At 35.2% G+C, this 19,046-nt stretch overlaps 1 protein-coding gene across 1 annotated transcript in view; it reads right to left on the bottom strand.

The window, feature by feature from the left end:
* Positions 1-1,290: 1,290 nt before the first annotated feature.
* The window catches only part of LOC306864049 (small G protein signaling modulator 1-like), a gene marked incomplete at its 3' end in the record, with an annotated part of 30,147 nt that continues 12,391 nt past the window's right edge, over positions 1,291-19,046 (bottom strand). The window contains exons 15-24 of the mRNA XM_079407747.1: positions 18,809-18,954; positions 17,117-17,245; positions 16,641-16,799; positions 16,489-16,563; positions 8,821-8,945; positions 8,214-8,296; positions 7,055-7,164; positions 6,876-6,972; positions 3,347-3,514; positions 1,291-1,379 (exon numbers count right to left, since the gene is read on the bottom strand). Of these exons, the coding sequence (XP_079263873.1) occupies positions 1,291-1,379; positions 3,347-3,514; positions 6,876-6,972; positions 7,055-7,164; positions 8,214-8,296; positions 8,821-8,945; positions 16,489-16,563; positions 16,641-16,799; positions 17,117-17,245; positions 18,809-18,954 (1,181 nt within the window). The remainder of the gene's footprint in view (positions 1,380-3,346; positions 3,515-6,875; positions 6,973-7,054; positions 7,165-8,213; positions 8,297-8,820; positions 8,946-16,488; positions 16,564-16,640; positions 16,800-17,116; positions 17,246-18,808; positions 18,955-19,046) is intronic.

The following is a 19,046-nucleotide window of genomic DNA, read 5'->3' as shown; positions in this document are numbered from 1 at the left end:
AACATCATTGTGTAGCAGCTCCACACATTATCTGAGTGATCAATGCACCTCACATTTCACTCCTAAATCTGTCCTTTTCTTTTTGCATAAAGGAAATTCAGACTATTTTTAAGACCATTTCTTGACAAGTAAGCACATTTCATCACCAAATAAATCCAATCTAATTTCCATTACTGTAATGAGGCAATATACTGTATACACACACAAACATATGGTAGTGTTCATTCTTTTCATCATTTAAATTAAACAAATCTATTACAATAATGGTTTACAAAAATTCTGCACACATGCAAAAATATTAGTGGTCTTAAAAATAGAATACAAATTGAATTTACATTTTTTCCCCTTTGTATTTAGAGAGGAAATATGGGGGAAAAAGAGAAAAATCCTCCTATTTTTTAAAAGCACAAATTACTGCCAAATAAATAAATAAAATATTTTTTTTATTACTGTAATGCAACAAAAAAGTATACTTATATACTATATATATGTACATTATATGTGTGTATATATATGTGTATGTATGCACACACACACACACACACACACATCATGGTAGTATTTATTCTACATCCTTTAATTTATTTAAATAAATAAAATAAAAACATTACAATAATGATTTACTAAATTTTCACAAATATTCAGACGTCAATGGCCCTAAAAATAGAATGCAATTATCATTTCTTATTTTTTCTTCTCTTTGTATTTAGAGGTGAAATATGAGACGAGACTCTCCCAATCAGCTGAAAATGACTCAAAATCACTTCCGACACAAACAGATGCCGTCTCTTTTTCTGTGCAAACATCATGAAGTGACGAAACATCTGCAATAATGATTATGTCTTAATTTTCACACATTTAAAAAATAAATAAATATACAGCATTATTTTTAATACTTTGTGCTTTTAGAAAATCTGTCTTAGAAAGGGCCATCTTTATATATTTCATAGCCATTTGTTTAATCCACAACCTCGTATAAAACTATTCTCAGAGTATCCTACATTTTTTACTATAATATCTCTCTTCATCTCTTATACATCATATCATATTTACTCTTGCAGACCCCATGAAATCAAAATCAGTTTAGCTTTGAGTCCATAACTAAATAAACATAATGTATTTTTGGCCGGTCAGATGAGCGATTTGTCCCACCCCCAACTTCCTATTTCAATATGCATTTGCTATAATTAATCTAAAATATAATAATATTAAGTCTGGGCAGATGAAAGCAACACTAGTTTGGCATTTAGTTGAGCTGAGGGTTTGTTTAATGACACTAATGAAGTGCGTTCACTTGTTCTCAATCAGGATCTGGACCTTGTGCACCAGCTCTCGGGCCATGACCAGCAGCTTCGGGACGTCGTGATGCTCAGCCATTTCTACATCAAGACACAAACCACAACAGCATCACGTCACAGCGGCTCAAGGGCTGGCAGATAGGCCAAAACACTTCAGAACGTTTGACTGATTGTTAACTTGTCAACATGATTCAAGTAACTGTTTCTTTATCAACCCTCTAGTTTACATTTAGTCCTTTAGCAGACGCTTACAAATGAGGACAACAGAAGCGATCAGAATCAACAAAACAGCAATGATATCTCAGTTAGCTTAACACACTACACTAGCAAGGATTGTTTTAAATTATATAATAAATAAAAAGAAAACAGATAGAATACAAAACGATTAGAGAAGCTAGTGTTCTTTTAAAGAATAGAGAGAGCTAGAGTTAGAGGAAATTCAAGAAAATTCTGGAACACTATTTCATGTAATGTTGTGGTTCAAAATAAAAATAAGTGATTCAAATTCAAAATGACTGAAGGTATAAATATTATTAATGATAAATGTTCTGTAAAACAGAGTGTCATCATGATGCAAACATGAACCATCAGACATACAGAAGTAGTTCTTTACAGGTTTTTTATTCGATTGTGCTGCTTTTCCGTAGTTTTTTCTATGTAAACATGGCAATGGCAAATTTATTTATATAGCACTATTAATTAAAACCCACGGTTGTCCAATGTGCTTTACAGCAAAGGAAAAATAGAAAACTAAAAAAATAATAAAAACAAAACATACACAACGTGCAATAAAAACAATAAATTGTAAGGCAGGAAAGCATTAATACACATTATAAGCCTTATCAAACAGATACGTGTTTAAGCTAGACTTAAAAGCAGATACAGAGGGAGCAAGTCTGATTGTGACAGGCAATTCATTCAGAGTCTGGGGGCAACTACACGGTCACCTCTACACTTATACTTCCAGCTAGGAATGAACAACAGTCTCTGGTTAGACGACCGAAGTGATCTACTGGAAAAGTGTTCAATCAATAGGTCAGAAAGGTAAGATGGGCCCATTCCATTTAGAGATTTGTACTCTATGAGTAATATTTTAAAATAATTTCTGTAGCGCACAGGCAACCAGTGAAGAGAGCGTAAAATCGGAGTGATGTGGTCCCTTTTCGAGTACCTGTGAGCCGTCTGGCTGCTGCATTTTGAACTAACTGTAATCAGGAACGAGCTGATTGGCTAATCCATGGACTGTTTGCGCTCGCGTCTCATGCATGAAACGGCTTTATAAAAACACGCCGCTCAAGTTAAAAGAAGTTCACTCCCATCTTCTCGTAATTCAAATGAATCGATAAAAATCAGACAAATGGCCTGGCGTTACTGCTCAGTGATTGGTCATTGATTGGTCAGTGATTGGTCAGTGATTGGTCTGTGATTGGTCGGTGATTGGTCGGTGATTGGTCGGTGATTGGTCAGTGATTGGTCAGTGGTCGGTGATTGGTCGGTGATTGGTCGGTGATTGGTCATCGATTGGTCGGTGATTGGTCAGTGATTGGTCGGTGATTGGTCGGTGATTGGTCAGTGATTGGTCAGTGGTCGGTGATTGGTCGGTGATTGGTCATCGATTGGTCGGTGATTGGTCGGTGATTGGTCGGTGATTGGTCGGTGATTGGTCAGTGATTGGTCGGTGATTGGTCGGTGATTGGTCGGTGATTGATCGGTGATTGGTCGGTGATTGGTCGGTGATTGGTCAGTGATTGGTCAGTGATTGGTCGGTGATTGGTCGGTGATTGGTCGGTGATTGGTCAGTGATTGGTCGGTGATTGGTCGGTGATTGGTCAGTGATTGGTCAGTGATTGGTCAGTGATTGGTCGGTGATTGTCAGTGATTGTCAGTGATTGGTCAGTGATTGGTCAGTGATTGGTCGGTGATTGGTCGGTGATTGTCAGTGATTGGTCGGTGATTGATCGGTGATTGGTCGGTGATTGGTCAGTGATTGGTCAGTGATTGGTCGGTGATTGGTCAGTGATTGGTCAGTGATTGGTCAGTCGGCTCACCGTTGAAGAACTTGATGATGTCGGTGAAGTCCATGTTGTTCTCCAGGATGATGTCGCGGTACAGCTCCACCAGCGCCAGCGCGATGAACAGCACAAAGTGCTCCGAGGAGGCGAACCGCGCGGCCCAGATGGTCTCCCACACCGAGAACACGTCGTCATACACCATTTCTGAAAGAGACGTGAGCAACAGCACTCACTCATCAACTGTGCACCAAAACAAACACTGGGGCATTGTGACACTTGAGCACTTGAGTAAAAGTACACACAAAATATTACTCCAGTAAAACAGTCAAGTACTCCTTTTCAGATTTATGTCAGTGAAAGTGCAAAAAGTATTTGATTTTTAAATGTAGTTATGTATTACTGATCAATTAATGTTTATTTTCTCATGTTATTGGTGCTGTCAAACGATTAATCGCATCCAAAATAAAAGTTTTGTTTACATAATAAATGTGTGTCATTTGTATGTTTATTATGTATAAATATACACACATACAATATATAGTTTGAAAATATGTACATGTATACATTTATATTAAAATAATTCAAATATTATATTTTTCTGAAATATATACATGCATGTGTGTGTATTTATATATACATAATAAATATACACAGAACACACATATGTTATGTACACAAGGGCTTGTTATACACCATCAAATTTAGTTTGTGTTCAAACAAGTGAAAAATATAACATGGTATTAATATAAAATTAATTAAAATGTGTGTTGACAATAATATTGTAACGAATCCGGTCCATGAACTTCCGTTCACTCACAACCAGAGGTCACCCGCTCACCGCATGGACTCTTGCACTACACCACTGGACTACAATTCCCATCATCCACTGCACTGAACACACAGCTGTCACCAATCTCACATTGCTCTGATCACACAGCTGTCAGACAATCTCACGCTATATAAGCCTTGGACTTCCTCTCTGTCATGGCCGAGTATTGTATAGCGTTTATCACTCTCCTAGCTACTCTATGGAGCCCACGTAGTTGTCATAGTCTTGCCTTGCCTTGTGTGTTTTCTTGTGTTTTGATTCTTGCTCATGTTTCCTGGATTAACCCTTTGCCTTGCCGTTCGGACTCTGTTTGAACCTCTCTTGAACTATTGCTCGTGTACCTGGATTATCTCTCTGCCTTGCCCTGTTGGATACTGTTCGCCGATCAAGACCCAGCTTGCCCTAGGATTACTCTTGTGTCTTGCCTGTGCCATATCCATTTGCTGTTGTTTGACCCTGCCTGTGATTTCACTATGTTTATTAATAAAGCTTGCACTTGGATCCGCTTCGCCCCGTTACAGATATGCTGTAAAACCAGACGTTACATAGGGTGAAATTAATAGGATTTTTAGAAGGCTATGCAAACATACTAGTTTGAAACTGCTTCGGAGGATGCACGGGCATTCATTTATTGGGCTGTTCCCCTTTAAGAAAACATTGCCCATAATGCTGATAGAGAGCGTGCTGTAAGAAGTGAACTGACCCAGTATGTGTGTGCGCTGCTAAAGTGAATTTATCCCTGTAAAAAACCTGAAACTCCAGTCAATCAGTTCTTTTGTTTTAATTCAAGTCATTATTGCTTGCTAAGCAAAGACAATACAGTGGATGTGTTCGTGTTCAAGTATTTCAGCAGATTTAGTCCACAAACAACTGACGGTCGTGACCTAAATACAATTTCATTTGCAATGATAAATCCAACAATTTAGTTCACTTGAGCTCAGAGGATCTCCTGTTCTCAGCTCATTGTGAATTCACTGAATAGTTTACTGGAGACTTGCTCTGACCGGATCATTTCAATCAGTGAGTTCTTGACAGGAGACTCGCTCTTAACAACTCCCTGATTCAGACGATTCAATCAGAGACTCCCTGAATCATTTCAATCAGTGAGTTATTAACTCAAGAACAGCTGCAATCAGCTCAGTCCAGTTCACAAAGGACTTGCTCAGTGCGATTTGCGAACCTATTTAACAGGTTCATTGAAAAGATTCAGCTCGTTCATGAATCATTATTCGCTCAGGGGTGCTATCACGCATCTCCTGAATGAGTCTAGAATCACTCGATCAAAAACACAGACCAGGAAGATGCAGAAATTAGTGATCTCATATGTAAGCATATGGGTATGAAAAATAATGCGATCAACAATAAACAGCATATAAATGCAAACTGAACTGCAAAAAATGCTTTTCTTACTTAGATTTTTTGTCTTGTTTCCAGCCAAAATATCAAAATATTCTTAAAACAAGAAGGATTTTCTAGACAAGTAAAAATTATTGTCTTGCTTTCAGAAAGAAACAAGTCAAGTCAAAATTAAGTGAGTTTTTGCTTAGAACAAGCAAAACGGGGTAAATAAAATAATCTTATTTCAAACAGAAAACAAAACTATCTAAGTAAGAAAAGCATTTTTTGCAGTGCGCCTAATGCTACCGAGTGAAATTTCCATTTAGAAAGTGCATATATGACCCTGGAGCACAAAACCACTCATAAAGGTCAATATTTCTGAATCTGAATTTTTCAATCTGAAAGCTGAATAAATAATCTCTCCATTGATGTATGGTTTGTTATGATAGGACAATATTTGTCTGAGATACAACTATTAGAAAATCTGGAATCTGAGGGAGCAAAAAAATCTAAATATTGAGAAAATCTCCTTTAAAGTTGTTCAAATGAAGTTCTTAGCAATGCATATTACTAATCAAAAATGAAGTTTTGATATATTTACGGTAGGAGATTTACTAAATATCTTCATGGAACATGATCTTAATATCCTAATGATTTTTGTCATAAAAGAGAAATGTATAATTTTGATCCATACAATGTATTGTTGGCTATTGCTACAAATATACCTGTGCTACTGATGACTGCTTTTGTGCTGCAGGGACAGATATAAAGAAACTGTGCAAGCTTTGGGTGGAAGCCATCTACTGCATCTTTGCTTTGATAATATTACTGAATATGATCCAGATGTAGTATTTGATTAAAATGCAATTTTTTTAACTTTTTGCTTAAAATGTTGCTTTTATACATTCAAGTGTTGATAAAAAAGAATGCTTGAAGCTAAAATATAATTTTTTTTTTTTTTTTAGAGGCTCTCTTTATTATGTATTGCATGTTCAGATATTCATACAATAAAATATTCTGGGGGCCATGAAATTTTAGTCAAAATCATCAAAAATGCTGGCGATGGCTGGCAACTTTTTCAAAATCATTGACGGGGAAAGAGTTAAGAAATGTAGTGGATTAAAAAGTACAATATTACACTTTGAAAGGTTTCTCAAAATAAAAACATTCCAACAAAGTACAGATACTTGAAAAGTAGAGTAATGTAGTAGAAATAAGTCCTTGCTGTCCTCCACTGATTGTAAAGAGGTTGCTGGGTATTTGTTATGTGTTCTAATAATGATTATTTCATGTCTGTAGCACAAATGTTGCAGGATGAGTTACCAGTAGACTTACTTACTTAACATGCAATATTCATTAGCATTGTTTTGTTTTGCAGTATAAACAAAATGCACTGACCTCTCTTGAAGTCCAGCAGGAACCAGCGGTAGCAGAAGTAGAAGTGTGTGTAATCACCGTTCTGCTGCATCAGCTCAAACAGCTCCGAGTCCAGAATCTGAAGAAGTGTGACAGAACCATGACATCAGACACACACACACACACACACGTCAGCAGAATGGGTTTAATAGTAAGTAAACCTGGATGAGGGAGCGCATGTTGGCGAAGTGTGTGTCCATGGCTCCTCCGTGAGGGAAGTTCTGGTTCATTCGTTTCATGAGCTCAGTGAAGCAGCTGAAGGCCATGGCCTCTGAGTTACAGTCAAACATCATCACAAACAAATCAGCACTTGGACATATAAAATAGGCTTACTGCTTCAGTCTAAAATCACTCTGTTTAAAGTAGTGCTGTCAATCAATTACAATTTGTTTTCTGAAATTAATCACGATTAATCCCACCTAACAGTAAAGTTTTTAAATATGCTTTTTTATATTGCACAAATCTTCAAATTAATGTACAAACAACATAAATACAATATATTTGAAATATCTGTTTAATGGCATCTTTTTATGACTGAAGGACAGTATCACTGATACCAATATCCCAATAATATTTAATCATTCAACATTACAGTATAATCAAGAGCAAGCAATTTGAACATTTATTAGACTTGAACAAAATAACTTCTAATTTAAGTGATCTTAAAACAATCTTCACATAAACCCATTATAATAAAGGTCATATTTACCAGTGCCCTTCAGCAGAAATATACAGAAATTGAACACTAAATTCTAAATTAAATACAGATGAACACTTAAAGCTATTAAAGTGATTGATTTTCTCAGTCTTTGCTTTGATGAACAGACATCACAGCAGCTGGTTATTAGGTTGTTTTTGGCTGCTATGACTTTAAGAGCTGCTGCTGCTGAACAGGATGCGGATCTGACACGCAGCGTATTTTCTTGACCTTTTCTGACTCACTTCAGGTCTTAAAGTCTCTATTAACGAGCTGACGAGTTGAATCGGGTGTGTAAACAGAAAACATTAATTGCCTGCGCTAACACGCTAATTTTGACAGCACTAGTTTAAATCGTTTTCTATGGTCAAGGGGTATTAAAGGTGCCTGAAAAACGTTTAATGCTTTTATTAAATACTGGCAACAGCAACATGATAAAATACATCAATGTTCAAAAACATATATTTTTTTGTTGGTAATATTCACAATAAATAATTGTCCCAACAAGTTATATATTTGTCCAATCAGATTTCAGAGGCAAAAATCATTATGAATGTTTATATTCAGACAATGCACAGTAAGTGTTAATGGAGTAAATAAGGTAAAACTCGGAGTTAATGTACCATCATCCAGGATGACCAGCAGGGGCGCTAGTAAGTCACACATTCCCTGGACGTATCCAATGTCCAGGTGCTGCCAAACATAGCTTAAAACACACACAACAAACACAGTAAGAGCCACTTACTTTTAGATTTGGAAACATTATACATCTTATTCAACAAAAACACATCAAAAGTGTATAAATAAAGACATTTATAATGTTACAAAAAATTATATTTCAAATAAATGCTGTTCTTCTGAACTTTCTATTCATCTGTGAATCCTGAAAAATAAAATGTATCACGGTTTCCACAAAAATATTCAGCAGCACAGCTGTGTTCAACATTGATGATAATCAGAAATGTTTGTTGATCAGTAAATCAGTATATTATTATGATTTCTGAAGATCATGTGACGCTGAAGACTGGAGTAATGATGCTGAAAATACAGCTTTGATCACAGAAATAAATTACAGTTTAACACATATTCACATAGAAAGCAGCTAATTTAAAATGTAATAATATTTCACAGTATTTACTGTAAATTTAGAACAAATAAATGAGCAGAAGAGACTTAAGAGACCATTCTACACAGAATCTAAACTAACATCTAAGATCAGCTTTATTTTACCTGCACATGATATTGCGCAGTTTCTCCAGGTTGGCCGGGGTGAAATACCAGTAGCTTCTGTCACATCGCTGGACGTCTTTGTCAATGCGGTGCAGATTAAGCGTGTAAAGGTCCACCAGCTCCTGCTGCAAAAGAAACAAGAAAACTAAATAAATGTTTGAGGATCACACACATTTACAGGAACAGTTCAACCAGAAATGAGCCGAATCCTTTATGACTTCTATCTTCAGAGGAACACAAAATAAGATGTTTAACACGTTTAAAGGAGTGCAAAGATCAATTAAATTTGGGTCTGTGCCTCACACAAAGCTACTGTATGATTTCAGAAGACTTGAAATATAGTACAAGTCTTATTAACTACTTTTGATGCTTTTGCTGTCTTGTGGTCACAAAACATAAAACAAAACAAAACATTTATTTATTATCCTCTATTTAACCAAGATAGAACCAGCATCAAAGAGTGGACGTCATAAACTAAAATAAAATAATAATATTTATTAAATAAATATTTATTTTATTTTAAGGTCCCATTGACCTTGGCAATGGAAGTCATAAACTAAACTAAACTAATAGTAATTATTTAATTAATTAAATCTATTTATAAAAAAAATAAAAAAATAATATTTTATTTTATGTTAAGGTATGTCAATGCAAGTCATAAACTAAACTAAATACATAATTTGTTTTACCAGGAAGTTTTCATTTCCAATTTATAAACTAAACTAAACTAATAAATAAATAATTTATTTAATTGTTTTTAAATACATTTAAAATGTATGTAATGATTTATTAATTATTTATCCATCCTTTTATCTTTTATCCTTTTACCTAACCATCCTTATCCTGACCTTGAGAATAGAAGTCCTAAACTACACTACAAACACATATACTATACTATACTATACTATACTATACAATACTATACTATACTATACTATAATATACTAAACTACACTACAAACACATATACTATACTATACTATACTATACTATAATATACTAAACTACACTACAAACACATATACTATACTATACTATACTATACTATAATATACTAAACTACACTACAAACACATATACTATACTATACTATACTATACTATACTATAATATACTAAACTACACTACAAACACATATACTATACTATATACTATACTATACTATACTATACACTAAACTAAACTAAACTACTACTACTAAACTGAAAAAATAAATAAAAAAATAAATAAATAAATTTATTTAATGATTTATTTATTATTTTATCCTATTTTTCCATCCTTCCTTATCCTTATCTTGACCTTTAAAACAGAAGTCCTAAACTACACTACAAACACATATACTATACTATATACTAAACTAAACTACTACTACCAAACTGAAAAATAAATAAATACATATCAAATAATATGTTTTATAGAAGGCACAATGTAATATTTTTGGCAAACGATCCCTTTAAACTGATTATGTTTTTGGTGATATACCGAGTAGGTGGTCCCGATAGATGACACTGGAGACGCGATGTCGTTCCTGTCTCCTGTGACGGCTAGAGAGTCTGGTTTGGGGAATGAGTTGTCCATCTCCGGTTCCTCCTCAGAGAGCGCCGAGTCTGTTCCCTCCGGACTGGTGTTGATGCTGGGCTCCATGCAGAGCTCCAGAGCCGGCATTCCCTGGGCCGTCTTCTCCAGCGCCATGAGACGAGCCAAAGTCAGAGGCGTCCTGGACATGCTGCTCTCCGAGGACATATAAACCACCGACGAAGCAATCTCCTCCATCTCCAGCGCCGAGTGCGAGTCGTCGGACAGGTCCGGAGATTGTTTCGATAGGGACGTGATGAGGCCGCAGCTCTCCGACTCGGATTCGGTGATCTGTTTGATTATGGATCGACCAGTGTCCCAGCCGATCGTTTGCGGCGCGCTGATGGCTTCATTCGGGGTTCGTATCATATTCTGTGCTTCAGATGAACATTCAGATGCGTGATCGGATTTGTTTTCATCCGTTTGAGAGATTTTCGTAACGTCCAGCAACGGCTGTGGATCAGATTTGGCGTCTTGGCCTTGGCCTTCTGGGTCTGCTTTTAATTTTGGGTTTTCTCCTCCAGACGGAGAAGACTCATGTCTTGGAGCTTCAATCTCAACCTCTTTTGACTCTGAGGATTTGGTTGTTTCTTCAACAGGATCCTGTTGTGATTCATTCATGTCATTTTGTTCAGATTTTCCAGCACTGTTTTGCATTTTAGTTTCTCTTTCAGACAAATCAGCTGCGTTTTTTGAGTTTGCATCATCCTCTGAATCTGCCACCACATGCATTTCTGTTTTAGATGTTTCTTCTGAATTCAAAGTCTGGAGTTTGTCTTTTTCTGAATTCAAAGTCTGGAGTTTGTCTTTTTCTGAATTCAAAGTCTGGAGTTTGTCTTTTTCTGAATTCAAAGTCTGGAGTTTGTCTTTTTCTGAATTCAAAGTCTGGAGTTTGTCTTTTTCTGAATTCAAAGTCTGGAGTTTGTCTTCTTCTGAATTCAAAGTCTGGAGTTTGTCTTCTTCTGAATTCAAAGTCTGGAGTTTGTCTTCTTCTGAATTCAAAGTCTGGAGTTTGTCTTTTTCTGAATTCAAAGTCTGGAGTTTGTCTTTTTCTGAATTCAAAGTCTGGAGTTTGTCTTCTTCTGAATTCAATGTCTGGAGTTTGTCTTCTTCTGAATTCAAAGTCTGGAGTTTGTCTTCTTCTGAATTCAAAGTCTGGAGTTTGTCTTTTTCTGAATTCAAAGTCTGGAGTTTGTCTTCTTCTGAATTCAAAGTCTGGAGTTTGTCTTTTTCTGAATTCAAAGTCTGGAGTTTGTCTTCTTCTGAATTCAAAGTCTGGAGTTTGTCTTCTTCTGAATTCAAAGTCTGGAGTTTGTCTTCTTCTGAATTCAAAGTCTGGAGTTTGTCTTTTTCTGAATTCAAAGTCTGGAGTTTGTCTTTTTCTGAATTCAAAGTCTGGAGTTTGTCTTCTTCTGAATTCAATGTCTGGAGTTTGTCTTCTTCTGAATTCAAAGTCTGGAGTTTGTCTTCTTCTGAATTCAAAGTCTGGAGTTTGTCTTTTTCTGAATTCAAAGTCTGGAGTTTGTCTTCTTCTGAATTCAAAGTCTGGAGTTTGTCTTCTTCTGAATTCAAAGTCTGGAGTTTGTCTTCTTCTGAATTCAAAGTCTGGAGTTTGTCTTCTTCTGAATTCAAAGTCTGGAGTTTGTCTTTTTCTGAATTCAAAGTCTGGAGTTTGTCTTTTTCTGAATTCAATGTCTGGAGTTTGTCTTCTTCTGAATTCAAAGTCTGGAGTTTGTCTTTTTCTGAATTCAAAGTCTGGAGTTTGTCTTTTTCTGAATTCAAAGTCTGGAGTTTGTCTTCTTCTGAATTCAAAGTCTGGAGTTTGTCTTTTTCTGAATTCAATGTCTGGAGTTTGTCTTTTTCTGAATTCAAAGTCTGGAGTTTGTCTTTTTCTGAATTCAAAGTCTGGAGTTTGTCACTTTCTAGAGGTTTTATCGCAGCATCTGAAGCAACACTCTCTGTTTGTGAAACCTCAGCATCTTCTTTGACCTTATCCTGAGTAGTGGAGCTGTTTTCCGGTCGCTCCTCTTTGGTCTTCTCATCCGTCTGGTCTCCTGAATGCGGCTCTCGGCGTGCGGTTTTGGGCCCCAACTCTTGCGTGGATGTCTCCTCTGTGATGGGAGAGCAGTCTGAGAGTGCCGAGGTCACAGAGAAGTTACGGGACGACGGATGTCCAGAGTCTGGAGAACTGGTGCAGTTGGGCAGAGTGCTGTTTGGGATTTTGGGCTGTGGCTTCTCGTCTTTGGGTTTGGGCTCAGATTCGATCGGGTCCACCTCGTCTACAGAGCCGAACACCTGCGGATGGAGAAATAGACAGGAGGAGAGTCAGACAACCTCAAACCAGCTCAAGCATGTAGGATTTATGAATTATGAGTTTCACAAATATCAGGTTATGATATTATTGGTTGATATTATTTTGTCCCAGCCTGTATACAACCCGAATTCCAGAAATATTGGGATGTTTTTAAAATTTTAATAAAATGAAATCACATGAGCCAATATTTTATTCACAATAGAACATAGATAACATAACAAATGTTTAAACGGAGAAATTTTACACTTTTATCCACTAAATATCCGTAACTTATCCGCCATCAATTTGTAGCAGAGAATGAAGAGCTATCATATCAGTCACAAGTGCAGTGTGGAGTACCTCAAGGCTCAGTACTAGGGCAGTTACTTTTCATGCTTTACATGTTACCCGTGGGAAATATCATCACGAAACACGGGGTTAGCTTTCACTGTTATGCTGATGATACTCAGCTCTATATTTCTTCATGGTCAGGTGAAACACCAAATTGAGAAACTAACGGAATGCATAGTCGATATAAAAAACTGGATGACGAGTAATTTCTTACTGCTAAATTCTGAAAAAAAGGTGTTAATTATCGGACCTAAAACCCCCACATGTAATAACCTAGATCATTGTCTAACACTTGATGGCTGCTCTGTAAATTCTTCCTCATCAGTCAGGAACCTAGGTGTGCTATTTGATAGCAATCTCTCCTTTGGCAGACACGTTTCTAGCATTTGTAAATCTGCATTTTTTCATCTTAACAATATATCTAAACTGAGACCTATGCTCTCAATGTCAAATGCAGAAATGTTACTTCCTGCATTTATGACATCAAGGTTAGACTATTGTAATGCTTTATTGGGCGGTTGTTCTGCACGTTTAATAAACAATCTACAGCTGGTCCAAAATGCAGCAGCTAGAGTTCTTACTAGAACCAGGAAGTATGACCACATTAGCCTGGTTCTGTCAACAATGCACTGGCTCCCTATTAAACATTGTATAGATTTTAAAATCTTGTTAATTACTTATAAAGCCCTGAATGGTTTAGCTCCTCAGTACTTGAACGAGCTCTTATCGCATTATAGTCCTCCACGTCCGCTGCGATCTCAAAACTCTGGCCATTTGATAAAAAAAAAACTTTACTAAATGAGCTCATTTCAAATTTGATGCCTACTACAGGTCCCAAAAAAGTTGGCACGGGGACAACAAAGGGCTGAAAAAGCAAGAAAGTTTGAAAAGATTCAGCTGGGAGAACATCTAGCAACTAATTAAGTTAATTGACATCAGGTCTGTAACATGATTAGCTATAAAAAGGATGTCTTAGAGAGGCAGAGTCTCTCAGAAGTAAAGATGGGCAGAGGCTCTCCAATCTGTGAAAGAGTGTGTAAAAAGATTGTGGAATGCTTTAAAAACAGCGTTCCTCAACGTCAAATTGCAAAGGCTTTACAAATCTCATCATCTACAGTGCATAACATCATCAAAAGATTCAGAGAAACTGGAGAAATCTCTGTGCGTAAGGGACAAGGCCGAAGACCTTTGTTGGATGCCCGTGGTCTTCGGGGCCTCAGATACACTGCATCACTCATCTGCATGATTCTGCCATTGACATTACTAAATGGGCCCAGGAATACTTCCAGAATCCACTGTCGGTAAACACAATCCGCCGTGCCATCTGCAGATGCCAACGAAAGCTCTATTATGCAAAAAGGAAGCCATATGTGAACATGGTCCAGAAGAGCCGTCGTGTCCTGTGGGCCAAGGCTCATTTAAAATTGCCTGTTTAAAAGTGGAAAATTGTTCTATGATCAGACGAGTCCAAATTTGACATTCTTGTTGGAAATCACGGACGCCGTGTCCTCCAGGCTAAAGAGGAGGGAGACCTTCCGGCATGTTATCAGCGTTCAATTCAAAAGTCAGCATCTCTGATGGTATGGGGGTACATAAGTGGATACGGTATGGGCAGCTTGCATGTTTTGGAAGGCAGTATGAATGCTGAAAGCTATATAAAGGTTTTAGAGCAACATATGCTCCCCTCCAGATGATGTGTATTTCAGCAGGACAATGCAAAACCACATACTGCAGCTATTACTATGAGTCCGGGTGCTGAATTGGCCTGCCTGCAGTCAAGATCTTTCATCTATAGAGAACATTTGGTGCATCATTAAACGAAAAATCCGTCAAAGACGACCACGAACTCTTCAGCAGCTGGAAACCTATATCAGGCAAGAATGGGACCAAATTCCAACACCAAAAGTCCAGAAACTCCTAACCTCGATGCCCAGCTGTCTTCAAACTGTTTTGAAAAGAAGAGGAGATTCTACACCACGGTAAACATGCCCCCGTCCCAACTATTTTGAGACCTTTAGCAGGCATCAAATTTAAAATGAGCTAATTTTGTGCAAAAATTGTCAAATTTCTCAGTTTAAACATTTGTTATGTTATGTATGTTCTATTGTGAATAAAACCTTGGCTCATGTGATTTGAAAGTCTTTCACTTTAATTTGATTCAAATTTAAAAAACGTCCCAACATTTCAAGAATTTGGGTTGTATAACTTCATAAAACTATACTGATTATGTGAGCAGTGAAAGTATAACAGAAATAGAAAAAGTTATGTTTTGGTGAAAAATTATGAAGAACATTAAGTAGAATATATTTTGTTTAATTATTATATTTTTTAAAGAATTGTTTACAACTATTTAAACTATATTATAAAAATTATTGTAATTTAAAAATATATATATTAGAGAAAATCCACATATTTTATTTACTTCTTAAATTGAAATAAATTGACATTTTTTATTGATTTAAAATATAATTTTATATCTCTATACTCTTGTCTTATTGGATAATATTATTGGTTAATATAATTTTGTCCCTGCCCACGTATAACTGATTATGTGAGCAGAAAAAGTTATGTTTTGATGAAAGATAATGAAGACAAACACTTTTTTCATTGAAGTATGTTTTTAAAAATGATTATAATTAAAAGAAATCTATTCAAGTAAACACACCTATAATTTTTTTTAAAAATAAAATAAATAAACATTTCTCATTAAATTCAAAAGAATATTTTATAATCTAGATTATACAGACAAGCACTTTTTAATTAAAAAATTATAATTTAAGAAATTATTACAATTATAATTATATTATAAAATATTATAATTATATTATAAAAGTGTATTAATCAAGTAAATATCCATCGCATTTTATTAAATGTAATTATTTGATTAAATTAAAATAGCTATTAAATTTAATTAAATGAGATTTGTGAAATATGAAATATCAGGTTATGATATTATTGGTTAACATTATTTTATCCCTGCTCGCATGAACTTGGTTACATTACCAGATAAAACAAATTATTTAAGAGATGGCGAAAGATTTTACATTATTATTATTATTATTTTATTGCTATTATTATTATTAACACAATTATGAAAGTTTAAGACAAACACTTTTTTGGGACATTTTTAAAGAAAAAAATACATTTAATTATTACATTTAATATAAATAATATTGATATAGTTATTAACAATAATATTAAATAAAATACTTTTTGATTACATTACTATTAAATTATTAAAAATATATTAATTAATAAAAAATATTTTAATTTTTTACTTGCAACTAAATTAAAAGTCAGGTATCTCACCAAACTAATTCAAAGATCACCACATTAATTTTACAGCTCTGGTTTGACAGCTACTGACTCATTTGTGTTTAGGAGAAGCGAAGTAAGAAAGCAGGCATGAATAAGATCTGCGAGAGCAATGACGCAGGTTGTGTTTTGACCTGAGTGCTGCTGTTGGAGTCGCTGTGTGATCCGGCGTGACTCTGTTTCTCGGAGCTGCTGCTGCTGTGAGACGACTGCAGAGAGAAACACAGAGGCAGTCAGTAATCCTGCATGCAAACCATGTCCAGGCGACTCGAGCGCCAGTGCTTACATCCATGCTGATGGTGGAGCCACGGTCCACGCCGGTGCCCGACGCGCATTTGGCCAGAGCGGCGGCGTGCTGCTCCTTCTCCCGCTGACGCACGATAGCTTCACATCCCAGCCACTCACTCATGGTCTGCTCATAACAGGCTCGAACCTGCTCATCCACCTGCAGAGAACGGCAGCGTTACGCTTAGGGTTGCCAAAAAGTAGCTACCGACTTCGGTAGCAGTAGGTAGTGCTGGCTGGGAGATTTTTCTGATTTGAAAAATAAGAATTTAATGTTTTGCCATGATTTTAGTTTTTAGAAATCGAGGAAGAGAAATATTACCAAATGTTAGAATTAGACACTTTGACAATATGCCAATAATAACATAGGGGTGTGCGATATGACTATTTTTGATCGTGGATGATAAAAATGTCTCCACGATCTGCTTTTGAAGAAATATCGCAGTATCGTGCTCCAGCTGACGTTCTTCTGCTCACCTCTCTGCGCTCGGTGAGGCTCATGCTGAAGTGATAGTGTCCCAGAAGGAAGGGCCAGACCTCCTTACGCAGAGACGGCTCCACCCCGCCGTAATACACCAGACGGAGCAGCTCCTCCTCCTCCAGCGCCTGCACAGCGCTCTTATATTACAGCCAAGCTCAGATTTACAACAGAAAACCACTCAGACTCTATTATACTTTTATTCATATTTTAAACATGCTTTTATGATTACTGTTATAGCTTTTATGAATATCTTCAATGTTTTTATGGCTACATATTTTATCACTCAGATACTATTATAGTTTTTAATAATATTTTGAATATGTTTTTACGGTAACAGTATCATTTTGATACTATTAGAAGTGTCATTAAGATATTATTATTTTTTATAATAATTAAATTTTTTATTATTATTTTTTCATTCATATTTTTGCGGCTAAATTATAGCTGACATACCATTATAGTTTTTATTAATATTTTGAATATGGTTTTATGGTTGTGTATAATTTCACTGAGATACTATTATAGATTTAATTAATATTTTTTAAAATGTTTTTACAGTAAAAGTATCTGAGATACTACTATACTTTTTTATGTATAGATTGATTATTGTTTAATGATTACGTATGACTAAGACGCTATTATAGTTTTTATTAATATTTAGAATATGCCTTTATGATAACATACAATATCACTGAGATGCTATTATAGTTTAACTAATATGCTGACAATTGTTTTAGTGATGCATGTAATCATGAGATATTATTATAGTTGTATTCATATTTTTAATGTTTTTGCATTAACGGTATCATTGATATAATATAGTTGCTATTCATATTTTAAATAAGTTTTTATGGGATACATAATATCACTAAGATACTATTATAGTTTTTATAAATTTCTGGAATACGTTTTTATGGTAATATTTATGTATCATTGAGATATGACTGTAGATATTATTTATGTTTTAAATATGTTTTAACGGAAACAGCATCATTAAGTTTTCATTAGGAATCATTTTTTAATATTTGATATTTTTTAACAAATATTCTAATGTTCCAGTATATTTATTAAGAAACATTAGTTTACAAAGTAAATACATATAGCAATTTATTAAAATAAAATATTTTATTAAAATAAAAAACATCAATGATTTAAATTATTTTTAGAAAAGTTAAATTTAAATTAAATTTAAATAAATGTCTCAATATGATCTCAAACATTCGAATTCAATTTCTATAATTAGAATAATTTCATTAACTTCTCATTAAATTTATTACCTGCTCTAAATTTCTACAAACAAGAGCTTATTGTAAAATGATTTTCCATTTATAGTTTTCATTTAAATTTTAATTATAATTTTAATAATTTTGTTGCATATTTTGTCATTTTTAAAATTAATTATTTTAAAAAATTTTAAATATGTCTACAATTTTTATTCATTTTTGTTTTACTGCATCACATTAAACTAAATTATTTATTTTTTTTGCCTTGGCTACTAGTTGAAACATTATATATATATATATATATATATTTATACTGTATTTCAGTTGACGTTTATTATTTAAAGTAAGTGTTTTTTTCATGGTTTGTTCACTATAATAGCCCTGCTGTACAGAACATTTTAATTGATCCTTTATGAAACATGAGAGGCCGTAGATCAAGTGCACTAGATAGTGAAGGTCACATACAGTGCTGTCCTGTAGAAAGGTCTTCCACACTTCTGCGGACAGGCCTCCTCTGGCATCATAGGGGATGTCAGGCTCAACGATAGTGGGGTTGACCAGAGCGGACAGGTGCGTGCGGACGGTGGACAGGTGACGGCAGTACGCCAGCCCTTAAAAACACACATCACATCACGTCATGAGAACGAGCACGAGCGCTTGCTCAGAACAACAGCTACACTAACTGTGTCTCTATTTGCTTCTC

Source organism: Barbus barbus, assembly GCF_936440315.1.
Source record: "Barbus barbus genome assembly, chromosome: 45".
NCBI lineage: Eukaryota > Metazoa > Chordata > Actinopteri > Cypriniformes > Cyprinidae > Barbus > Barbus barbus.
This window is presented reverse-complemented; position numbering and strand designations above follow the sequence as displayed.